This window comes from Mytilus galloprovincialis, chromosome 10 (assembly GCF_965363235.1).
Source record: "Mytilus galloprovincialis chromosome 10, xbMytGall1.hap1.1, whole genome shotgun sequence".
Taxonomy (NCBI): Eukaryota; Metazoa; Mollusca; class Bivalvia; order Mytilida; family Mytilidae; genus Mytilus; species Mytilus galloprovincialis.
Window position 1 is genome coordinate 19,289,967 of NC_134847.1, and position 26,972 is coordinate 19,316,938.

Consider the following 26,972-nt stretch of genomic DNA (forward strand, 5'->3'; position numbering starts at 1 on the left):
TGACTTATATTAACCCTGCAACCAAATTTCAGAAATCCTTGTAATGTACTTCTCTAAAAATTTGTGACAAAAAATTTTCATGGAACAGACAGACGGACTGCCGGATTGTATAAGTCATTGAACCATATTGGCTCTATATAATCTCCATGGAAATAAAAATTGCAAATGCCAATACATTTGGATACCAAATATAATCGACTTAACATTAACCACAATGACCTAATCACAAACTAATACATGTAAACCAAGCAAAAGATTCAAAGTCAATAGACCATGAGCATGACTGAGGATCAATGCCCAAATATTCTCCATGGAAATTAGATGTGCTCATGCTAATAACTGCATACCAAATATCATTGACCTACCATAAGTGGTTTCCCATAAACTGATATAATCACAAACTAGTACATGTAAAGTAAGGACAGTTTCAAAGTCTATAGACCATGACTTAGGTGTGGTGCCAAATAATCTTCATTGTAATGAGATGTGCCAATGTTAATACAACTGCATACATAATTTCTTTGAACTACAATAGTGGTTCACCATAAATTAAACCAAATCACAAACTAGTACATTGCTGATGCCAACACTGCCACTATAAATAGCATACCTACATTTGTATGTGTCCCTTTCTGACTCTGCCAAGGCAAAAACAAAAAACAATCATAAATTATTTCTTTCTCTTTATGTTTTGTATTATTAAACATTAAATATTTTTTTTACAAAAGTTTGACATAATAAAATAATGTACATTAAATGGCCTTGATCAAATAACAGGTATATGCAACACAATTGTTCCAAATATTTCATTTAATTTAATAACAGGAAAAATGGGATACACTTAAAAGTAGCCTGTTTTTAATCAGTCTACAATGGTATGAAATGTATTCTCAAATTAATCTTTAAGTAATATTTCTTAGTGTGAAATACATTTGTAAATTTAATGATATATCTTTTTAATTGAATATATATAAAGATTTCTTGAACATCGACTTAATTTGAAAAATATTAAATTTAACATAGGTATTTAAAATACTGATAAATTAGTAAACATTTTCCAATGAATTTAACACATGAATAGATGTGTACTTCCAGAATTGTTCAATTCTAACGACGTCATGCCCTTGTATTCATCAACTTAGCCTTTACTACAACATCAACGTTCAATATTTTTCTTGCAAAACAGTATCTTGTTCAATTTACATAACATTGTCACTCTGAATGGTAATTTGACAAGGCCCTTAAAAATAAGACCTAACAATGTTTGCATAAGACTCTGAATCAATCAATTCTTGCTTCCACTGAATACTGGAACAACCTTCAACCTCTTCTCCTTGTACTTCAGGCTAATGCTATCTTAATGCTGGTAGATTCAATGTGAATATTGTCTCTCCGTCATTGCCACAGATTAAAGCATGACCTGTAATGTCTAATGAATTAATGGGAAGTGATTTGTCAGATAATAATGATGTGATCTCCATTTTGTTCTTAGCGATTTCTGTTTCTAACCACGGATTGACTGTCGTTTGTGACGGGAGAGAACCACCACCAGATCCTGCACCTGGAATGAAATTCAAAATAAATACATCATTTATGTAGACTTAAGTATATATCCAACAAACAAACAAAAAATTTCTTTCTTTTAAAAATCTCTTAAACCTGCTATTTTTTTTTCTAGTGATTAAGATTATAACACAATGTCAACTTCTGTACCCCTATTTTTGAAACTTTTACCTATTATGTCTGTTTATTTTGTTCAAGCATCGTTTGGAATTTGATGCGACTGTCATACAAGTGAGAGGTTAAGCAAGCTATAAAATCAGGTTCAATCCACCATTTTCTACATATGAAAATGCTGGTACCAAGTCAGGAAAATAACAGTTGTTATCCATTCGTTTAATGTGTTTGAGCTTTTTATTTTGACATTTAATTAGGGAATTTTCCTTTTGAAGTTTCCTCAGAGTTCAGTATTTTTGTGATTTTACTTTTTACTTATTTGAAGTGCAGTGACTGCAGTCTGAGTACTGAAACAAGTATATCCAAATTGACAAAGTCTAAGTGAAACAAAACTTAATGTCAATAGCAGTTTATATTGAGAGATGTTCTTTAAATAAATATGTAGTGTGAAAATTGTCTGATCCTTGCCAAAAACTTAATTTAAATATTTTTAATAAAGAAATCAACCTTTTTCTTAAAAAGAATGTGTCAGTTTTAGATCTACACTATGTTCAAACCAGGTGAAATTCATGAGGTAATATGAAGAACAGTTCAAACTAACCTGTTCCTGAATAATGATTAATTGCTGCCATAGAAAAGGAATTTATTTGTGTGGAATCCCAATGCCATAAACTACCATCATCCGAACATGTAAATAAATGGTCTGGACTTGTTTTATGAAATTTTAACTCCCACACTGAAAAATAAAACAAGAAATATTAAAATAAAAACAAAAATCAAGTTTAAAAAACTTATGCTTAAAATACAAGTTATACTCTAAATGGTGAAAACATTGCTCAATCTTTTGGAAATTCTGAATTGTGAAACAGATCTTTTTAGTTTGTTGGATATACAGATCATGCACCATTTTTCACCCATTACAAAAATATACTGTGATTTCACTCATTTTCATGGGTACTAATTTTCATGTATTGAGAAAAGATTGATATTTGATTTTGTGGCTTTGACAAATTCTGTATACACGCCAATAAAACATTTGAATTCTTGTGTCACCTTACGCTTTCTTTGCATATGAAATCTACATAAAGTGAAATCCCTTGATTGGTAATGAATCTTCTGTAATATATTTCTTTACAAAATATTATACTGATTCATTGATTTTCTATGACTGAGGAATAATAGAATTTTCCTTGATACTTAAATATATTGTTTTAATTTTTTAACAAATTCAACATATAAGCCGACTAAAAACTTGTAGTTTGTTTAACAGTTAAATAGTAGCTTACCAGTGCTTGAGTGTGCCTCCATGAGTGATACTGGAAATTTATCTTGCCGTAAGTCCCAGATCCCTAGGGTACCATCATCCCCACCGGTAGCCACTATATGGGACTGACTAGGATGCTTATCCACACATTGTAAAGGGGTTAAATCTCCTGTCCTGAAATTTTACCAATTATACAGCTTTTGAACTTCGATATTATATGGATATTTGTTCAAAGGGTTCAGTGATCTGCAATCTTCAAATAAATATAACCTCAGCAATTTTAGATTTTGGTTATGTCAACCATCATACTCAGTGGTAAGTAAAAAAAATAGACAAATTTCTATAAATAAGGGCTTAAACTGTCTAAACTTTTCACTTAACTTTTGAAAAAAAAAAACTTGTGCATGTAGTTCCATCAACATTGAATTATTTAGTAGCATGCTACATATTTATATACAAAAATGTTTATAACAAATTACTGGTCAACTTGGTGAAGAATTACTAATCAAGTGCTTGTTGGCTTTACCAAGCAATACTTGAGTACCCACTTTGAAAATATCTTCATAATGGAAACACAAAATATACCCATTTTAATATCATATTGTCTTAGGGCTATTCCAGAAAAATATGTATGGGGGGGTTGGAAGGCACTTTTTGTCAGCACCCGCCATCCAGACAATTGAAATTGAGACTTATAGTGCATTATAGTGTGAAAAGTTGCTCTGATACCCATCACCCATGTATTATTAATATAATGTGCCTTCCAACCCCCCCCCCCCCCACCCCACCCCCCCCCCCCCCCATACATTTTTTTCTGGAATAGCCCTTATGCAGTAATTGACTTAAAACATTTTTATCATGCTACAGTTGATGTGCTCCTAACCACAGGAGGAAGTTACAGAAAGAAGAAGAAGCTACATACATTTTGTACCTAAATATAAATATATGTTACATTTAATGTATATCAGTAATTCATTGTTGTTTACTTACACAGACAAAGTTTGGGCAGGGTCATCAGATTTACTCCGTAAGTCATATATTTTAAGTTGGCCTGTACTATTTACGGTAAGAAATTCAAACTGTTTCAGGAATATAACACCATTTACTGTACAGCTGTCAGCTTTTCCTGTGGAAAGGAAGAGTTATATGTTTTTTCATAACTGAGAATATAATCAATTGCACAGGAACATAATAAAGGACAATAGTTTAATTATTCATTATAATATTTTAAACACAGAGTTTAAAGGGGGAATTAATAATACCATACTTGACACCTGATCAACATTTAAATTCTACTAAAAATACATTGCATAGGTTTCTGAAGTTTTCCTGTAGTTTCAGAGGATAGTTTTTTTTAATTGGTTAATCAAATACAAAGGTTGTCTATTTGAGGGCTATGATCATGATGATTTGCATTTGATCACAATTCAGCAATTCACCTTTTGAGAAACTAGAGGACTATGAGTAATCTCATTGTTCCTACACCAAAATGAAAATAATGTTACGTCATTGGTTGTATATCAATTGTTTAGAACGTTTTTAACCAATCACAACATTTTGGTGTACGCTTTTGAATACATTACCTAGAATGCATTAGATTCTGAAACAGGGAATTACTAGACAAAGAAATGACTACTCTGTCTGGAAGGCACAAAAGACATTGTGTAGTATTTCTATCTGTATCCACCTGATGAGTTCAGACATTTTTTAATAGATTTTTATAGTTCATTCTTAAGTTGTTATGTAACACCCAGGTTAGCGGGAGGGTTGGGATCCATCCAACATGTTTAACCCTCCACATTCTGTATGTATGTGCCTATCCCAAGTCAGGAGCCTATAATTCAGTGTTTTTTTGTTTCTTGATGTGTTAAATATTTCTTTTTTGTTCATTTTTTGTACATAAATTAGGCCGTTAGTTTTCTTGTTTTACATTTGTTATTTGTGAGCCTTTTATAGCTGACTATGCAGTATAGGATTTGTGCTCATTGTTGAAGGCAGAAGGGTGACCTATAGTTGTTCATTTTTGTCATTTGGTCTCTTGTGGAGAGTTATCTCGTAGGCAATTAAACAACATCTTCCATTTTATATTTTTAGAATTTTTACCTATTTTGAAATCACTCTCAAAAGAAACAAGTGAAAAGGACAAAATCTAACTGACTCCTAAAGTATGTTATGTTTTCACAGGAAAGTCCTTAGTACTAATCTACCCTTGTCGAAACAAACCTATATTGTTCTATTTGGGTCTTTCTGAGCTACATTTAGAACATTTATCCTGCCACAAACCTATTGTTCTATTTGGGCCTTTCTGAGCTATATTTAGAACATTAATCCTGTCACAAACCTATTGTTCTATTTGGGTCTTTCTGAGCTATATTTAGAACATTAATCCTGCCACAAACCTATTGTTCTACTTGGGTCTTTCTGAGCTATATTTAGTACATTAATCCTGCCATCTTCACCAGCTGTTATTATGCAGTCTTCTCTGACGGCCAGACAGGTACATGGACATGGTTTGTTACAGTGATGATGAAGTCTCTCCCACTGATGAGAGTTACCAAGTGTCTAAAATTATAAATATGACAAGGTTTATTACAGTGATGATGAAGTCTCTCCCACTGTGTGAGTTACCAAGTGTCTAAAATTATAAATATGACATGGTTTGTTACAGTGATGATGAAGTCTCTCCCACTGATGGGAATTACCTAGTGTATAAAATTATAAATATGACATGGTTTGTTACAGTGATGATGAAGTCTCTCCCACTGTGTGAGTTACCAAGTGTCTAAAATTATAAATATGACAAGGTTTATTACAGTGATGATGAAGTCTCTCCCACTGATGTGAGTAACCTAGTGTCTAAAATTATAAATATGACATGGTTTGTTACAGTGATGATAAAGTCTCTCCCACTGATGTGAGTTATCAAGTGTCTAAAATTATAAATATGGACATGGTTTGTTACAGTGATGATGAAGTCTGTCCCACTGATGTGAGTTACCTAGTGTATAAAATTATAAATATGGACATGGTTTATTACAGTGATGATGAAGTCTCTCCCACTGATGGGAGTTACCTAGTGTCTAAAATTATAAATATGACAAGGTTTGTTACAGTGATGAAGTCTCTCCCACTGTGTGAGTTACCAAGTGTCTAAAATTATAAATATGACATGGTTTGTTAGTGATGATGAAGTCTCTCCCACTGATGGAAATTACCAAGTGTCTAAAATTATAAATATGACAAGGTTTGTTACAGTGATGACGAAGTCTCTCCCACTGTGTGAGTAACCAAGTGTCTAAAATTATAAATATGACATGGTTTGTTACAGTGATGATGAAGTCTCTCCCACTGATGGGAATTACCAAGTGTCTAAAATTATAAATATGACAAGGTTTGTTACAGTGATGATGAAGTCTCTCCCACTGTGTGAGTTACCAAGTGTCTAAAATTATAAATATGACATGGTTTGTTACAGTGATGATGAAGTCTCTTCCACTGATGGGAATTACCAAGTGTCTAAAATTGTAAATATGACATGGTTTGTTACAGTGATGATGAAGTCTCTCCCATTGATGTGAGTTACCTAGTGTCTTAAACAAGAGGCTCTCAAAAGCCTGAATAGCTCACCTTAATTTTTTTGGTAAAATTCTCATCAATGATTATTTTGACTTTTCAATTTATTTAAATGTTCTTTGAATCGTCCTATTTTCTTCAAAAGCAAAAAAAAAATCATTTTCTCCTATGTTCTATTTTAGCCATAGGAGCTATGTTTCTGACATACAAGGAAATGAAATATAAAATTTATACTAGATACTCTGAAACTCATTTAGCCTAAGTTTGGCTGAAATTGATACAGCAGTTTCAAAGGAGAAGATTTTTTAAAGTAAGTCAACATGATGAACAAATTGTGAAAAAAGTCTTTAAAGGGCAATAACTCCTTAAGGGGTCAATTGACAATTTTGGTCAATTTGACTTATTTGTAGATCTTACTTTGCTTAACATTTTTGCTATAAACAGTTTATCTGTATCTATAATAATATTCAAGATAATAACCAAAAACTGCAAAATTTCTTTAAAATCATCAATTCAGGGGCATTATACCTGAAAAACCAGTTACCCAATTCGGCTGAAAATTTCAGGACAGGTAGACATTGACCTAATAAATACTTTAACTTCTTGTCTTATTTGCTCTAAATGCTGGAGTTTTTGAGATATAAGCCAAAAACTGCATTTTACCCTGTGTTCTATTTTTAGCCATGACGGCCATGTTTTTTGACGAAATAAAAAATAAAGCACAAACTTTATTTTATACACCCTACTGATCATCAGTTGAATTTGGTTTAGTAGTTCTAGAGGAGAAGATTTTTTAAAGTTAGCAAATATGATGAACAAATTGTGAAAAGTTGTCATTTAAGGACAATAACCCCTTAAGGGGTCAATTGACAATTTTGGTCATATTAACTTATTTGTAGATTTTACTTTGCTGATCATTTTTGCTGTTTACAGTTTATCTTTATCTATAATAATATTCAAGATAATGACCAAAAACTGCAAAATTTCCATAAAATTACCAATTAAGTGGCAGCAACCCAACAATGGTTTGTTTGATTCATCTGAAAATTTCAGGGCTGATAGATCTTGACCTAATGAACATTTTTACCCCATGTCAGATTTGCTCTAAATGCTTTCGTTTTTGAGATATAAGCCAAAAACTGCATTTGACCCCTATGTTCTATTTTAAGTAACGGCGGCCATGTTTTTTGACGGATCAAAAATCTAAGCACACACTTTGTGCAGGATAATCTAAGGAACAATCATGCTAAGTTTCATCCAAATCCATTCAGCAGTTTCAGAGGAGAAGATTTTTTAAAGTTAGCAAATGTGATGAACAAATTGTGAAAAATTGTCATTAAAGGACAATAACCCCTTAAGGGGTCAATTGACAATTTTGGTCATATTAACTTATTTGTAGATCTTACTTTGCTGATCATTGTTGCTGTTTACAGTTTATCTTTATCTATAATAATATTCAAGATAATGACCAAAAACTGCAAAATTTCCTTAAAATTACCAATTAAGTGGCAGCAACCCAACAATGGTTTGTTTGATTCATCTGAAAATTTCAGGGCTGATAGATCTTGACCTAATGAACATTTTTACCCCATGTCAGATTTGCTCTAAATGCTTTCGTTTTTGAGATATAAGCCAAAAACTGCATTTGACCCCTATGTTCTATTTTAAGTAACGGCGGCCATGTTTTTTGACGGATCAAAAATGGAAGCACACACTTTGTGCAGGATAATCTAAGGAACAATCATGCTAAGTTTCATTCAAATCCATTCAGTAGTTTCAGAGGAGAAGATGTTTGAAAAATTGTTAACGACGACAGACGACGACACGACGACGGACGCCAAGTGATGAGAAAAGCTCACATGGCCTTTTAGACCAGGTGAGCTAATTATAAATATGACATGGTTTGTTACAGTGATGATGAAGTCTCTCCCATTGATGGGAATTGCCAAGTGTCTAAAATTATAATTATGACATGGTTTATTACAGTGATGATGAAGTCTCTCCCACTGATGGGAGTTACCAAGTGTCTAAAATTATAAATATGGTCATGGTTTGTTACAGTGATTGTGAAGTCTCTCCCACTGATTTGAGTTACCAAATGTCTAAAATTATAAATATGGTCTTGTTTATCAAAGTGCTGTATGATTCACAAAAAATAACTGATGTCCTGTTTATTAGAAGAGAACATGGATCCTTTCCCTACTCTTTCCTTTTTTATCATCATGAATTGAAGAAGAAGTCTTTAAGGAGTGATGTAAAATGAATTTTCAGAACAAGCTAGTTTTTACCCTTAAACAATTTGTTTTCAAATTTCAACTCCTTTGCAATGACATTGAAAATAGGAGCTATATCTTCACTTGATGACAGAAACATACAGTAATGTTACAAAGCCTACTAAACTTATCTTTCAGAACCCATTTGTTCTGACTTTTGTGATGTTTATATAATGTTACTGTTCCAAAGAACTCTTACCTGTGAACTTGTGTGATGTTTATATAATGTTACTGTTCCTGATGATGAAGATGATACAATATGATCTTCTGAAATGAACTAAAAAATAAAAAGAACATTTCAGTGAGTGTTATACATGTATATTAAAACAGTCAAAAATAAAGTTTTAAGATTCTTAAAAAAAATAATTTCACAGAAAATACACAAGCATACATTTCTACTGTAAATGTACATGTATTACTTCATTTTTTCAAACTGTGATGAAAATAAATATATGGAAGATCATGCTCCTGCTTGCATATATATATCTTATAAAGTTATAAAGGAACATAGCTGACAACAATAACAGTGATGCTACCAAAAAGAACTAGGTCCAGTAAGTCCCCTGTTTGGCCCCAAATTATAGCAGTTTTACAAAATTGTTAAAATGTAAACTTTTATTTATATATTGGAAAGGAGAATGCTTCTGCTACATAAATATGGACTGTTTTTGACAATACAATGCACATATATTGGGTACCAGCATCAGTAAGTCATGCTAAATTACTTAAATTTTCACAATTTTAACATTTTAGTTAAATTTTAGACGGTTTCCGTCTTAAATGAAAGTGGCCACATTATGTGTTCATGCTTAATATTGAAAATGTAAGTTGTATTTGATGATAATACATAACATATATAAAGATTGAGGATGAATACGGATGCAGCCCCTTTCATTTTTGACAAAAAAACATAACAAAGTGATATTTTTTGGCATATTTGATAGATTTTTCATGTTTAGCTTGAATCAGAGCGTTTTAAATGACTAAATCAGTTAAAATCTTTCACAGAAGCTAATTGAAGCAACTGAAATAGACACTTAAGTGTTTAAAAAGTGTCCAAAATCTTTTGTCTGATGAACCTGAAATTTGAGGCCAAAATCGGCCCTTACTGGACCTACTCCTTTGTACTTGATCTGAGTTTTGTGGTAATAGGTATTGTGTATAAGTTTCATAAATGTCAGTAAAAGTGGCACCCCAAAAATTCAAACTTGATCTGTATTTTGTGTTACATTTTTTAATAAGCATTGCATACGAGTTGTATAACACTTGGTTGAGGCTAAATTATGATAGAGATTTGAAAACAAAAATATTTAGCATTTTTTTATCATTTGTAAATGGGCATAACTCTAGAATGGTTAAAGTGACACAACCAAAATTCAAACTTGGAGTGCATTACTTTATAACCAAAATTTTGTAAACGATGTGTGGTGTTTGTTGTTGTTTTCTAAACGCTACAAAAGTAGAAACAAATACATCGTTTAATCAGGAGGGGCAGTAAAAACATGATATACAATGTATGTCTCATTTGTCCTCAATAAAAACATGATATACAATGTATGTCTCATTTGTCCTCAATAAAAACATGATATACAATGTATGTCTCATTTGTCCTCAATAAAAACATGATATACAATGTATGTCTCATTTGTCCTCAATAAAAACATGATATACAATGTATGTCTCATTTGTCCTCAATAAAAACATGATATACAATGTATGTCTCATTTGTCCTCAATAAAAACATGATATACAATGTATGTCTCATTTGTCCTCAATAAAAACATGATATACAATGTATGTCTCATTTGTCCTCAATAAAAACATGATATACAATGTATGTCTCATTTGTCCTCAATAAAAACATGATATACAATGTACGTCTCATTTGTCCTCAATAAAAACATGATATACAATGTACGTCTCATTTGTCCTCAATAAAAACATGATATACAATGTACGTCTCATTTGTCCTCAATAAAAACATGATATACAATGTACGTCTCATTTGTCCTCAATAAAAAACATGATATACAATGTACGTCTCATTTGTCCTCAATAAAAACATGATATACAATGTACGTCTCATTTGTCCTCAATAAAAACATGATATACAATGTACGTCTCATTTGTCCTCAATAAAAACATGATATACAATGTACGTCTCATTTGTCCTCAATAAAAACATGATATACAATGTACGTCTCATTTGTCCTCAATAAAAACATGATATACAATGTACGTCTCATTTGTCCTCAATAAAAACATGATATACAATGTATGTCTCATTTGTCCTCAATAAAAACATGATATACAATGTATGTCTCATTTGTCCTCAATAAAAACTGACTGCCACAAAATAGCACAACCTCATTTGGCCTCTACTAAAATGCATGAAATTATCTGATACTGGATTTAAAAATAACTGACGAACAACATATGAAAGGTTTCTAATCATTGTATTTTGACAATGATAACATACATGTATAACCCCGCCGCATATTTGTGCCTGTCCCAAGTCTGGAGCCTCTGGCTTTTGTTAGTCTTGTATTATTTTTAACTATAGTTTCTTGTGTATAATTTGGAGTTTAGTATGGTGTTCATTCTCACTGAACTAGTATATATATTTATTTAGGGTCCAGCTGAAGGATGCCTCTGGGTGCGGGAATTTCTCGCTGCATTGAAGACCTATTGGTGACCTTCTGCTGTTGTCTGTTATATGGTCGGGTTGTTGTCTCTTTGACACATTCCCCATTTCCATTCTCAATTTAATGTATATAAACTGTATAACAAACCTCTAGCCCTGTTACATCTCCTATATGAGAGGCCTCACAGATAGGTATTGGGTCATTATCAACATCCCCTTCTGTTCCCCTGCCATCTCCTTCATCAAATTTCTTTTCTCTATTAACTTTCCATAAACATACTTTATTTTCCTGCAAAAGAAAAGATTTAAATTTAACATACTTCAATCACCCTAATTTTGTCCAAAACAAATCATATTATTTCTTCTGTATTAAGCTAAAATGTATCCTGCTTTGTGAAAATATGCACTGTATTTTTTTCCCTCAAATAAGCTCAACCTGAAAGGCCTCTACATTGTACAGTACATTATCATTTTTTCTAACTTGCAAGACAATCAACTTTTGGGTTGTATTTGCTGGAATGGCGTTGGCACATGCTTGCTCCTGTAGAAGGCAATATTAATTTAGTTAAATACCAAGAAATACTTGATGAACATTAGAGGTTTATTAGCTCAGCAATTTCGGGTAGGTCATCATTTTTTCCAAGATGACAATGCTCCTGTCCATCATTGCACAGTACACTCACAAGTTTGTAGTTTGGAACGGAATAAGGTTGTGAGCTGGCCTGCACAGTCGTCAGACTTGAATGTGATTATTATATTGATGTTTTGGGAGGCGACTTTCCTAATATGGAATTTGCGCCCTTAAATGTGATAGAAAACATTTGGTTATATATAAAAAGAAAACTTCAAACACGTACTGGGATGATTTAATCTAAAAATGAAATGTTCGAAGAAATTTATTGTATTTGCATGATTAGGGTCAATATTACGCCCTTCTACATGTATATTCATTGCTTAATAAATACAATTCCAACAAGGATATTAAATGTAATCAAGCTCAAAGGACATCTAACAAAGTATTAAAGTACAATGTAAGTTTAATAAATTTGTTGCATATTTTTATTGCATGCTACATGTGTATGTAAAAATGTATGTGAGATTCAACTTTGTATTACAGGTTGTCAAATTAGACAGTTTTTATGTTATTTATATGTTTTTATATTTGGTCAAAAGCTCCTTAGAGCTTGTTTTGTATATTTGTACTTATGCAGAAATCAAAATAAAATTTTCTTATCTTAATTTTCTATTTTTTTGTATTTCATTGGTTGATTTATTTACAGCGCAAGCTTGAACTTTGCAACACTCGTTTTCAAACGTAAACATGCCGCCATCATGGCCATTGTGACTGATTACTTTTTGCATTTCTCTGTAGGTGAAAATCCATTATTCGAATTTATTCTGTTCACAAATTTCCCTCTGAGGAAAACAAGGCTTATGCATGAAATTAATACATTTTTTCAACCTCTAAGTTGAAACAAGAGCTATCCTGGAACTATCTTCTATAAATGTAGCATCAATAGACCACTTTCGAGTTTGTTCGTCACCAGATAAACTCATCAATTGTGCGTGCCTTTATGACATCATTTACCAGATAGAGGGGATCGCCTGTATCCCTGCACTATAAATGTTCATCAAGCCAAGCGTCTAAGTTGTCGTCATTGTGCAGGATAAACTAGAAATAATATTTGTTCTGTAGGTACTTCATCAAAATTCTGGTGCCGGCTCCACCAGCCGACAATTTTGTCATACCAGCACGACCTAAACGAACGATCAAAGCCAAAACATATTCAGACTGTGAAACTGACAATATCATCGAACGTCAAGTCATCAATAACACCAGTGGACTTAAAGTACCAAATATCAACAGACCACAGAATAAACATTCATTTTTTATGGAAACAACTATTCACTGTATTAACCAACTACCAGATAAAGTTGTGCATGCAGGTTCTGTAGAGGCATTTAAGACCACTCTACAAGAACACCGCCATTAACAACGGCGCTCTTCTCCACCGTGTATAAAAGCCTAAACAGGATTCTACACATACATGTACCACTACAGATACAGACAGAATTCCCTAATGACAGCAGTGCTGAAAGACAATTATAATGAGAATTTAATTTGCCGAATAATTTGTGCACTTAAGCTTTATAGTTTTCCAACCACTTACTCAACAATGGAACAGAAGTGACGACGCCCCTAAATGCAAGAATGATGTTCATTAAAACCAAAGTTCTTGACGGAAATGAATCTAAATCGAAAGTTGTCTTTATTGTCATAACAACACTCATCAATCATCACTTCTCTTAAAATAACAAGATGCCATAAAATAATCAGTTTGACTTTCTTTTAGTATACCTATTATATCATTCCTGTATGGATCTTGATTTAAAAGTCATATGCAGTCTATAGCTATAGCTCAAATACATATAATTCGAGAATAACAGGGAAAATGTAGCAAATTGTTAAAGGTTTTGTGTTTATGTACTGTAAGAATCATTCAATTTATGATATATAATGACCTCATCATCCCAGCTTCCTGTAACAAATGTGTCTGGTCCCTCAAGACTATTTTTTACAATGTTTTTCCATCTGATTTTGCTGATTTTCTGTGAAACAAATGTTGCTCTTATGTCAGCCATTTTCAAAATTTGCACATGGCGGGAACATCCGGAACGATGCCGGATTTTTTCCGGAATTCATTCCAAAATTAAACAAATGTTTACATGTCAAAAAATAGAATTTTGTCATCACAAACTTCAGTTCACCATTTGAGAGTCAATGAACCTACAACTAAATGTTTCACACGTATAATTCATTAACAAATTTATATGAATGGTAAGATATTTATTTTTGTTTCTTCCTAACTGATCATGTTATAATATTTTGGAAATAAGGCTGTGTATACGTGTAGACGTTAATTCTGTCTAAACTTTCTGGTACTATAGTCTATACACATCTTTGATGGTTAGCTTGGGAAAAAATATACAAGGGTACGACTCCCAGTTTTAAGTAAGTTTAGATTTGATTTTATTATTTTATGTGCTTATGTCATGTACGTGCTTGATGTTTTTATATCCTGCTGTACATGTCTAGAACACACTTTCTTATGTAAATATAAGGGGGGGGGGGCAAGGGGTTTAGCTGTTATACTGTTATGGGGCATTTTAATTCTTTGTTATCTGTTATTCTGAAAATATATTTGCTGTTAGCTGTTACTGTCTTATTCTTTGTTAGCTGTTATTGGGTTTTTAGTTTTTTTGTTATCTGTTATTGTGATAATGTATTTGCTGTTAACTGTTATTGAAAATTGGGATGTTTACATGTTTGGGACAGCCAAAATTCGGTAGAAATTGAAGATCATTGGACATTGGAGTCTACCACTACTAATATGTTGGTCCCGTATTAGGAGAAGGATTCCATTAACATATACTCATCACAAAAGTGAGGTCCAGGACAATTCCATTATATCTTATGATTATCCTTCGTAAAAGCTTTTATGTTATATGGTACATAGACTCTGCCCCTTTAAGGCAGAACCAAATACATTGTACAATGAAAGTTCCCACCATGTACTGGGTTCCGAAGCTGCACATAACTCATTACAATTAAAGATGTATTTCAACTTCAAGCCATAGTTCCCCTATTAAACTATGTATTCTACTTACTAGTAGACTTGGTACAATCAAAAACCTGATAAAATTTGTTCAAATAAGGACTTTGAAAATAGTGGAATAAATTACATTTGGTCCTACTTGATAAATTGCATGCTTATAATTGGTGCTTTTGATTTTTCTACCCTATATACAACTTTGCCTCATAGTCTTATTCAGAAAAATTCACACACCTCATTAAATGGACATTTAAAAAAGTCAGAATGCGAATATATATATTCAAACTCTTTTAGGTCATTTTTTAATAGCAACAAACACAAGAACTATGTCAATTGGACCTACTTTGATACCATAACTGCCCTTGAATTTTTACTAGATATGATTTTTGTCTCTTTGACATATTCCTCATTTCCATTCTCAATTTTATTACACATTATTTAAATTACAAACATGTGTGAGTTTCGATATTTGTACAAAAATAAATGCTGAAAAAAGTATTCCATAACAAATAAACAGCTACGCCATGAGTGCATGATACGCCCGTCACCTTTTTGAAATATTCGATAACTTCTCAATGTCATATCAGATATTTATAAAAATCAGTCAATATATATCATGTATATAAACAATACATCAAAGTTTCATGAGAACTGCAGAGAATATTTTTGAGTTGTCCGAAAACTGGAAAATACCATCTTTTTAATGAATAAACCCCTGAACTGAATAACATTAAATCGGAAATAAAAAAAAATCGAAAGGGCGCTTACAACAATTATAGATATAAACAATTCAGCAAAGTTTCATGAGAACTGCTGAAAATGTTTTTGTGTTAATGTCCGAAAACTAGAAAATCCCCCCTTTTAATTAATAAAAATCCTTTACACGGAAACGTAAAATCTAAAATTTATAAAAATTGAAAGGGAGCTCATGTCAATAGATATAAACAATTCACCAAAATTCCTTGCAAATTTGTGAAAGGATTTTTGAGATATTATCAGAAAGCTGGAAAAAAACACCATTTTTATTGAATCAAACCCCATTACTCAGGAAAATTATAATCTAAAATTTACAAAAAAAAAACGATAGGGAGCTCACGTCAATAGATATAAACAATTTCCCAAAATTTTATGTAAATTGGTTAAAGAATGTTTGAGTCAATGTCCGACATGTTGACGACGGACGGACAAGAATATACCAAATACATATCTAGATACATAATTATGAAAACCATGTTCATAGAAAATGGAATTCATTACAAAGGATTATACCCGTAATAAGAAATACTGGATTTGTCAAGGACCCGACTTATTTTAATATTTCATTTACTGTTATCTGTTTTTGTCCATTTTAATTCCTTGTTATCTGTTATAAGCCAAATCAATTTGCTGTTTTGCTGTTATTGGGACCCCCCTTGCCCCCCTCATATAATTATAATCAATTTAACTATTGTCAGTTTATTGTCTTCATTTTGTATGCCATAACCATTTAATGTAAATGTGTTTGTGCTAATAAATATTGTAAAGAATTGGGTTGCTTAGCTTTTATAATAGTATTTAATACACAAGGCAAGCATGGCTGATTGCATATCAACTCAAATGTCTTTATCCTAATTATAGGGCCCATATAGAGCATTTGTAACTTTGCTTAACTTAACCCTTAACAACTTATCAAAATTTTGTTGGTGCCTCAGTGCCCAAGTAGTCTAAGTAGTTACTACTGTAATCACTAGCCAGTCAACACTGAGGTTGAAAGTCCAACCCCCCCCCCCCCCCTTTTCGTGTGGGTGCACTTGACTCCAATCTTAATTGACTAGGATTGTCAGTTTTCTTATCGAAGGTTGGTGGTTATCTGCTGGCACTCCGACTTCCTACACCAATAAAAACTGGACGCCACAAAATTGCCTAAAACCAGGGCTTAAAAGTGGTGTTATTACACCAAAAATTAAATCAATCAAAACTTTGTCAAAGAATTGTTTTATTAAAAAATTTAGAGAGCACATTCAGATATGAAATGCTCTTCATCTTCAACTTATCCAAAATGCATGTTTTAACATTTATAACATTTGTGATCCATCTATAGTTTTTCGCATAATTATCTGTCTCTAATTTTAAGGAGTGTGCACTTATTTTTATCTTGCCTATCTTTAATTTGCTTAATTTCAAATAGTTTAATTACTTAACAAACAAACAAAATGTTAAAAGAATAATTCAAGAGTTGACCTTTGTCTGATATTAGAGTATTTTCACTTAAATCTTTCACATGTTTTCATTTTCAAGTTATTACATATTACAACATTTATATTATTAGGTCAAGATCTTGAAAACCATGCTGTAATATTTTCTAAGTGTAGCTCTTTATCTAAAATATATATGTGTCATACATTGTATAATAAACCATTTAAAATATATATGTGAAATCTCCTTAATTCAGAAATAACGTCAAAATAATACTCGCTTTTCTAATTTCCAATATGATTAGCGAAGAAATATGTGCTATTAAATAATTTGTAGATGTAAATAAATTAAAGAAACAACCAAATATCTGTTCCAAACTTCCAATACAAATTCTCAATTTTGAATATTTAGACCATTCTTAGTATTGGACCGGGTCACTTTACATACATGTATATTAAATGAGATAGAAGTTTTATTTTGATTTTTCTTAAAATCTTTGTTTTTTAGCCATCTCTGATGGAAGGGAATTTCAAGATGTCACGGTCTGATGAGTACGACCCACTCATTGCCAATCAAGGTAATTATTATTTGACACTGTTGCACTCAGTCATTCAATTTTCACTCTTTTATATACTCTTTATTTGAGCGTGTTTGTGTAAGTATATTATTTTAGTGACATACATATAATTTACAAATTATCAATATACAGTTTAAATTCTCAGGGGAAATAATTTTTATGTCCATTTGAAACATGTACCTGTACTTAATTTTTTTTTTCAATTTCCAATTTTTCTGTTATTCTTTAAGTGGATGCATGCTTTATCAGGTTTATTGTACCACTTTAGGAAAATGTGTGAATTAATACCATGTGAACAGTAGCGGATCTAGAAATTTCATAAGTGGGGGCCCACTGGCTGCCTAAGAGGGGGCCCGATTTCGTCACGCCTCAGTGATTCCTTATATAAGCAACCAAATTTTTTTCTCAAAAGGGGGGCCCCTGGGCCCCCCCCCCTAAATCCGCCTTTGGTGTAGCATCATTGTAACTATTAAAGTTAAACAGGTAAAAGTATTCTGTGATCAGGTAAACTTAATTGGTCTAATTCATCTTTTGTCACAATCAAAGTTTTTCAACAAAAACTTGGTCAAGCTGGTAAACTTGGTTTAAGTCATTGGTTGTCACTACCAAAGTTTTTCATCAAAAACTTGGTCAAAACTGGTAAACTTGAATTGGTCCAAGTCATTGGTCATTTGTCACTACCAAAGTTTTTCATCAAACTTGGTAAATGGAAAATATGGTAAAATAAAAAACTGAATTGTGTTAGTTTAAATAAAAATAGCATGAGCTTATATTTCTTCAATTTTCAAAGCGTTGAGTCTACCAACAATTTAAGAATGATATGTGCTCACACAAAATGTACTTCGGTCAATGCTTTTACATCCCATAAATTTACAAAAAGAAGCATTCAATTCTTAAATGCAATTTTTTCTTATGTGTATGGTATGTTATTGCGAGGACATCGTATATATAATGGTCAAATGAAAAACTTTTGTAAAATCTCAAATCTTATTTGACTTATAATTTCTTAAGGAGCAAGCAGCAGCAATTTATGTCAACACATAATGATGTTTAAAATTGGCAAAGGGAGATAATTTGGAGTTTTTCAATGTGATAAACATTTTAAAAGTCATCTGGGGCCAAAAAGAATTCATTTTTTTGATTGATATTTTTTTTTACAATATCATAAAGTAACAACTGATAGTGTAATAAATGCAATTTGCAATAAAAACAAAACAATAATAATTTTGCTGACATTTTTGTACCCTCCAGCCTCCTTAAGACTCACATTATCATTCATGATTGTCTAATGATGTTTCTAACAGATCATATACATAATACATTCATCTTTATCATACAAATTTATTAGAAATTTTGTAGATTTTAAATGTAAAAATTGTCACAAATATCAGATTGACGTTTTATGAATTATTGACTTCCATATATTGTTGTCATTCTGCCAATAAAATCTTTTCAACTTCTCAAGATACAATTCATTAGTTTCCCTAAAGAATATAAAATAATGTAAGCATTTAGACGGCCTTTAATTTACACTTAAATCAGTTATAATAGCAATCAGATTATTTTGATGTTTTTTTTTATATTTACTACTCCAAAATGAAAATTTTGCAGGGATATGAAAACAAATATGACATATATATACATTGTATCAGACTGAATTTAAAAAAAAACAAACTGAAACTGTAAACATCTAAGTAGCTATTTCTTGTTTCACTGAAAACCTGATAATACTATATTTAGGAGTTAACAATTTAAAGGTTCATGTTTTATATAAAAAATACTTTTACTAGTAATTTCCGTGTATGCTAATGACTTCAATTTATAAAAAAAATTCACGGAAGTAGATTTTTTGTGTCAAAATGAGAATGATTATCTCTATTATATGGATTTAAAACCAGAAAAAAACCAGAAAACATCCTTCCTTAACATTTTTATAATAGAATATAATCCTAGGTGAAGAAAAAGTTCAGGAAAAAAGCATGCTATTAGATTAGGTTAGATAAACAACAAATAACAGAACAGGTACATATATAGCAAGGTAGACTCAACTTAAACAATACCAGCTGGTCAATTTAATCTAAATCACTCAATTGTTATGTCAATTTTATAATCTGGTTAGACAGGTTGAAAAACTAGGTAAAGGTTAAGGACAGCACATACCAGTACATGTATAGTTAGATCACAATAATTGAAATTTAAAACCAGTCAAGCACATCCAATTTATGTACCATTAAGCCATTTATAGATTTTACACTTTAATATTTTTTAACCACATTAGTTTTATACATCACATTTAGTTGTGGAGATAAATATATGTATTCCTCTTTTGATGATACCTATGACTTAGCAGGTAAGTAAATATATTATGTAAGAATCATTATTTACATTGAAAAGGAAAATCGAAAAGTATCAAAATATATAACAAGGACTCTGTAACTTTTTCATGTTCTATCAATAATTTTTCCAGTTTCATCCTTTGCTTTTCCAGCAATTTCATGAGTCATGAGTGAGGGTCGGTATGGGGGTCCTTGGTTTCAGTGTTTTTTTCTCATTTCATTATAATGTTTCTCTGTTTTTCTTATCTTTTGATCCATTTTTAGGTGGTATTGGCCCATTACTCTATATTATGTAAACCAGATTGTGACCGTTATGAGTATAATTATGAACTGAAGCTAGAAGAAGTCTCGTTTTTATATGATTGTAAAATTTTTGTGGTCGTATATTGCTAGCACGTCGTCATTGTCGTCACCATCGTCCAAAGACACTTGATTTCCAGACAATAACTTTAGTTTAAGTGAATAGAAATCTATGAACCCCAAAATGAAGGTTTGGATTGATTTTGGGGGTTGTGGTCCTAACAGTTTAGGAATTAGGGGCCAAAATAAGCATTTTTCTAGTTTCTAGACAATATTTTATGGAACAGTGTAGGGATCTCTCTGAAATTATACCACAAGGTTTCATACCAGAAACGGATTGTTATTGGTAATGATTGGACTAAGGGGGTATATGGCTCAAACTGTTTAGGAATTAGGGGGAAAAAATATGGAAAAAACAAGGGTTTTACTGGTTAATGGACAATTAAGACAATTTTAAAGCAGTGTAAGGGAGGTTATCCAAATATTAAAAAAAAAATGTTTGGATTACCTCCCTTACCCTGCTTTAATGTATGTATTTTTCTCATTTCAGATTTTCAGAAAATTATAGTGCGAGTGGGGCATCCGTGTACTGTGGACACATTCTTGTTTAAATTTTTATTATGTATTTAAATTTATTTTTATGTAATTATGGTTGCAAACTCCATTGGAAATTTGAATTGAGATTTTGACCTTATCTTGAGGGAAAGAATTATTTCTTTTGGAAAAAGGGGGGGGGGAGAAATTAATAGGGAAGAGGGGGGTAAAAAGAAATTGTAGGGGACAATTTTTTCTTAAGATTTCTAAATTCAAAAAAAGAAAATTTCTTCAAATATTTTTTTTTGAAGGAGGGAATCAATTCTCAACAGCTTAGTGTATATTGCACAAAATCAAACAAAAGGGGAGTAAACTTTAAAAAAAACCTTTTCAGGGTTGGACGTTTGTGATCGTATATACAGCTGCACTAGCTACTCGGCAAATCAATTTATTGTAAATTATAACGGCCACAAATGGTTATCACTTAATAGTTATAAGATAGCTTTGTAAATTGCAATAATGGTGGAGTATTGTAATGTATTGTTAAATAATAAAAAGAAGAACCACAGAAGACCAAGGGACATGAAAACAGAAATATCTGATGTCTTCTAGATTACCAGATGGCATTCAAAAAAGGCAATACACATTAACAGGTCATATTATGACTATAACGATTAAAACTATGGTTCTAACCAATTTTTACAGTTTAATGTGAGTTGTACATCAAGTGTACCTCTGTATTTCAGAAGAAAGTTCTGATGTCAATCCTGATGCTGTTCCATATGAAGAAGCTCTGAAAGAAACAGGTATAGTGTGATGTATACAGGGTTTATGATTAGCAAGGTCCAAAATCAAAGATTTGTTTAATTTTTATCAATATGAACTTTCCAAATGTCTTATTGACCATTTATAATCACTTTTATTTACGTAAAAGTTGGATTTCTGAGAGAACCCCATATTTTATGCACATCTTCAATAAATAACAGTATGCTGCAAGATATTTTATTCAAAAAAGAGAATAGAAATGTATGACACTGGACCAAACAAAACACTTTATTAAAACTGAAATTTAAAATGAACTCAAACACTATGTCTACATTACGGTAATAAAAAAATATGATGCATGTTACCAGGCATATATAGAAAAATTACTGTCTATGTAAGGCTGTTATGTAAACTTATGTAATGTTTCATGAAAACAAGATTGCTGACTGATTTAAACTTTTCATTTTTGAATGAACTATGTGTATATAAACTTCATAAATTGGCAAAGTTAAATATTTGATTATTTGGCTACATTGTATTTGCGATACTTGACTGGAAAGTTAGAGACACTTGAAACTATCAACATACAACAACTTTATTTTTGTGGCGTTAACATTTTTATACGACCGCAAAAATTTTAATTTTTCGTCGTATATTGCTATCACGTTGGCGTCGTCGTCGTCGTCCGAATACTTTTAGTTTTCGCACTCTAACTTTAGTAAAAGTGAATAGAAATCTATGAAATTTTAACACAAGGTTTATGACCACAAAATGAAGGTTGGGATTGATTTTGGGAGTTTTGGTCCCAGCATTTTAGGAATTAGGGGCCAAAAAGGGCCCAAATAAGCATTTTCTTGGTTTTCGCACTATAACTTTAGTTTAAGTAAATAGAAATCTATGAAATTTTTACACAAGGTTTATGACCACAAAAGGAAGGTTGGGATTGATTTTGGGAGTTTTGGTTCCAATAGTTTAGGAATTGGGGGCCAAAAAAGGGCCCAAATAAGCATTATTCTTGGTTTTCGTACAATAACTTTAGTATAAGTAAATAGAAATCAATGAAATTTAAACACAAGGTTTATGAACACAAAAGGAAGGTTGGGTTTGATTTTGGGAGGTTTGGTCCCAACAGTTTAGGAATAAGGGGCCCAAAGGGTCCAAAATTGAACTTTGTTTGATTTCATCAAAAATTGAATAATTGGGGTTCTTTGATATGCCGAATCTAACTGTGTATGTAGATTCTTAATTTTTGGTCCTGTTTTCAAATTGGTCTACATTAAGGTCCAAAGGGTCCAAAATTAAACTTAGTTTGATTTTAACAAAAATTGAATCCTTGGGGTTCTTTGATATGCTGAATCTAAAAATGTACTTAGATTTTTTATTATTGGCCCAGTTTTTAAGTTGGTCCAAATCGGGGTCCAAAATTAAACTTTGTTTGATTTCATCAAATAAAGGCAACAGTAGTATACCGCTGTTCAAAACTCATAAATCCAGGGACAAAAAACAAAATCGGGGTAACAAACTGAAACCGAGGGAAATGCATTAAATATAAGAGGAGAACAATGACATAACACCGAAACGTAACACACACAGAAACGGACCAAGCATCAGACAAAACACCACGAGAATAACAAATATAACATCAAAAATTGAATAATTGGGGTTCTTTGATATGCCAAATCTAAATGTGTATGTAGATCTTAATTTTTGGTTCCATTTTCAAATTGGTCTACATTAAAGTCCAAAGGGTCCAAAATTAAACTAAGTTTGATTTTAACAAAAATTGAATTCTTGGGCTTTTTTGATATGCTGAATCTAAACATATACTTAGATTTTTGATTATGGGCCCAGTTTTCAAGTTGGTTCAAATCAGGATCCAAAATTATTATATTAAGTATTGTGCAATAGCAAGAAATTTTCAATTGCACAGTATTCAGCAATAGCAAGAAATCTTCAATGGCACAGTATTGTGCAATAGCAAGCAATTTTCAATTGCACAGTATTGTGCAATAGCAAGAAATCTTCAATTGCACAGTATTGTGCAATAGCAAATATTTTCAATTGCACAGTATTGCACAATAGCAAGAAATATCTAATTGCACAATATTGTGCAATAGCAAGAAATTTTCAATTAGAGTTATCTTTCTTTGTCCAGAATAGTAGTTTAATCAACTTAAATCATTGTTTTATACAATATACAATGTATATTCACTTTTACTACCAACTGATAAATTAAAACAATCTTTACCATTCAGTGATAACAAGCACTTTATTTTACATTTTAATATTTTATGATGTATTTAAATCAGTAGTTATTGTTGCAAACTCAATTAGGAATTTGAATTGAGATCAGTTTTGGAAAAAGGGAAAGGGGGATGTGAAAAAAAATGGGGGGGGTTAAATTTTTCTCATTTCAGATTTCATAAATAAAAAGAAAATTTCTTCAAACATTTTTTTGAGAGGATTAATATTCAACAGCATAGTGAATTGCTCAAAGACAAAAAAAATATTTTAAGTTCATTAGACCACATTCATTCTGTGTCAGAAACCTATGCTGTGTCAACTATTTAATCACAATCCAAATTTAGAGCTGAATCCAGCTTAAATGTTGTTTCCATACTTGCCTCAACTGTTCAGGGTTCAACCTCTGCGGTCGTATATAGCTGCGCCCTGCGGAGCATCTGGTTTCTTGTGACTTAAAAATTGTACGAGAAATTCTGTGATGTCCAGTTATGGTGTACTATATATACTGATAAGTTGTGCCATGCCTCTGCGGTATAAGCTTTGCTCATTATTGAAGGCCATACAGTGACCTATAGTTGTTAATATCTGTGTCATTTTGGTCTCTTGTGGAGAGTTGTCTCATTGGCAATTATACCACATCTTCCTTTTTTTATACTTATACATTGTAACTTTATTATTTTTGTAATTTTAGGTTATGGAAGATTCCATTTTAAGGTACTAGCTCTGTGCGGATGGGCAGTATCCAGTGATGCCATTGAGGTGCTATCCGTTTCATTCCTTTTACCCGCAGCCAGCTGTGACCTTGACATTGGATCATCAGATAAAGGATGGCTCAATGCTATTGTTTTTATTGGTATGGATAATAATTAAAGACCAACAGCCGCATAAGCATAACAACAAATCTAAACAAAATAATCATGACAAGAATTTGTATTTAATTTATCATCTATGGAGAAACACTTATGCATTAGCACAAACACCTTTTGCATCAAACAAAATATACTCATGTAAACAAAATCTATTTATGACATTTTAAAAATTCAATATAGGTCGTAACTCTTTACTGGTTTTCCATGGAAACTTATTTGATTAATAATTAAGTACCTCATGTCAGTTTAAAAGATACGGTTCTTGTTAATTGAAATTGTAACTCTTGTTATCTTTTTCAATAGGTATGTGTATTGGGAGGTTATTTCTAACTGACATTATAACTCATGTTAACTTTTTCAATAGGTATGTTATTGGGAGGTTATTTCTAATTGACATTGTAACTCGACATTGTAACTGATTAATAATTAAGAACCTCATGTCAGTTTAAAAGATACGGTTCTTGATAATTGAAATTGTAACTCTTGTTATCTTTTTCAATAGGTGTGTTATTGGGAGGTTATTTCTAACTGACATTATAACTCATGTTAACTTTTTTCAATAGGTATGTTATTGGGAGGTTTAATTTCTAATTGACATTTATATAACTCATGTTATCTTTTTCAATAGGTATGTTATTGGGAGGTTATTTCTAACTGACATTATAACTCATGTTAACTTTTTCAATAGGTATGTTATTGGGAGGTTATTTCTAATTGACATTGTAACTCGACATTGTAACTGATGTTAACTTTTTCAATAGGTATGTTATTGGGAGGTTATTTCTGGGGATCATTAGCTGACCACCAAGGAAGACGGTCCATTCTGATGTGGTCTCTAACAGTGAATGGAATAGGGGTACTGGCCTCCAGTGTAGTACAAACATTCTGGGCTTTCCTACTCTGTAGATTTATTAGTGGAATTGGGTAAGTAATACTAGAAGCTCAGAGTTGATTTTTATTCATACCTGCCAACTTTCATGATTTAGGCGTGTATGACACGATTTTGACCCTTTGTCACAATTGCACGATCGTGATCGTGAAAAACCCTCTAAAACGCGATTTTGTGAAAATCTACACGAAAAATATGATGGTTCCCGATTTTGAACTGTGTCCAAGGAAGTTATTCTCGTTCAGCCAATCAAATCCTATGTTTCTCATGATCAAATTGATCAGCCAATCAAAAACGTTTTCTCTCAAGATAATTCTAACATCCTAGATTCTGAACTTGTGTTGAATTCCTCTGTTTTTTACAATCGTGAACATGGCATATGGTTTTTCACCTGCAAGGAGGTTCTTACACAGAATAAGAATAAAAGCATGGCTGATTGACAAACTTCAATGATGCAGTACTACCATAAAGATAATAAATAGTAGTTTATTCACTAATTTATTGATATTACTGTAACGGGAATGAGTTTTCCCGAGTTCACGGAATATTAGAAAACAGAATACGTCGTTAATAATAATATAGATTTAATATCAGCCAAATAATTTAAGCACAGTTTACAATGAATAATAATACTTTAAATGTTTAGAATGGCGAAATGAGACATAATGGTGGTTACAAACGTAGTCTTAATAAAAATATCAACCTGAAGAAGGTGATGTTCAGTGTTTAGTTCTCAGTCAGTTCGTAAGTGCAGAACGCAAAACTATAGTCTGACGTCATCAGACCGGCACGGGCCGGTCCTACCGGAAGAAGACCGGTAGGCCCGGTAACCTCATAACTAGCTACGGCCAGTACGGCAGTTTAGAAGCTATTATACTTTTTCAAAGTGGTTTTTAATATGAATAATTTATAAGGTAAAACCAACCACCATTACACTCCCCCTCTCTTAAGACCTAATGTCGGGACGACATTAGTCCAACGATAAAATATTCAATAGAATAGATCAAAGTACATATAATATGAAAGCATGTAAGTAGATTTACCAAGTCCTTAATTATGTTTAACTTTAGCACTTAATTAACATCAAAGAAAATCAATAAAAAATTTCATTTCCAAAACTATTTACCTTGATTTCTATTTAAATTTCTTAAATCAATTTGAATTCTTAGAAATTTTTATCACATATTTCAATTTCAAATTCAACAAAATACAGTCAATTAACTTTTCCAACCAACTTT

The 26,972-nt window shown here is 31.8% G+C and overlaps 2 protein-coding genes across 4 annotated transcripts in view; one reads left to right on the forward strand and one right to left on the reverse strand.

The window, feature by feature from the left end:
• Nucleotides 1–666: 666 nt before the first annotated feature.
• On the reverse strand, nucleotides 667–14,112 carry LOC143049984 (nucleoporin Nup43-like). Its single transcript, XM_076223766.1, has 8 exons — nucleotides 13,955–14,112; nucleotides 11,580–11,720; nucleotides 8,987–9,064; nucleotides 5,341–5,503; nucleotides 3,932–4,067; nucleotides 2,964–3,115; nucleotides 2,279–2,413; nucleotides 667–1,561 (listed from the first exon to the last, which is right to left on the reverse strand). Exons 1-8 carry the CDS (start codon nucleotides 14,072–14,074, stop codon nucleotides 1,353–1,355), a joined length of 1,134 nt encoding a protein of 377 aa, XP_076079881.1. The 5' UTR covers nucleotides 14,075–14,112; the 3' UTR covers nucleotides 667–1,352.
• A 25-nt stretch (nucleotides 14,113–14,137) lies between these two features.
• The window catches only part of LOC143049983 (synaptic vesicle glycoprotein 2C-like), a 34,077-nt gene continuing 21,242 nt past the window's right edge, over nucleotides 14,138–26,972 (forward strand). Inside the window, exons 1-6 of one of the 3 annotated variants that reach the window (XM_076223764.1) lie at nucleotides 14,156–14,270; nucleotides 14,381–14,444; nucleotides 17,728–17,797; nucleotides 21,714–21,773; nucleotides 24,668–24,829; nucleotides 25,607–25,769. In XM_076223764.1, coding sequence (XP_076079879.1) covers nucleotides 17,737–17,797; nucleotides 21,714–21,773; nucleotides 24,668–24,829; nucleotides 25,607–25,769 — 446 coding nt within the window. In that variant the 5' untranslated portion in view covers nucleotides 14,156–14,270; nucleotides 14,381–14,444; nucleotides 17,728–17,736. Of the gene's footprint in view, nucleotides 14,271–14,380; nucleotides 14,445–17,727; nucleotides 17,798–20,027; nucleotides 20,148–21,713; nucleotides 21,774–24,667; nucleotides 24,830–25,606; nucleotides 25,770–26,972 lie in introns of those variants that run through there. The other 2 variants (XM_076223763.1, XM_076223765.1) reach the window with 2 other exon arrangements.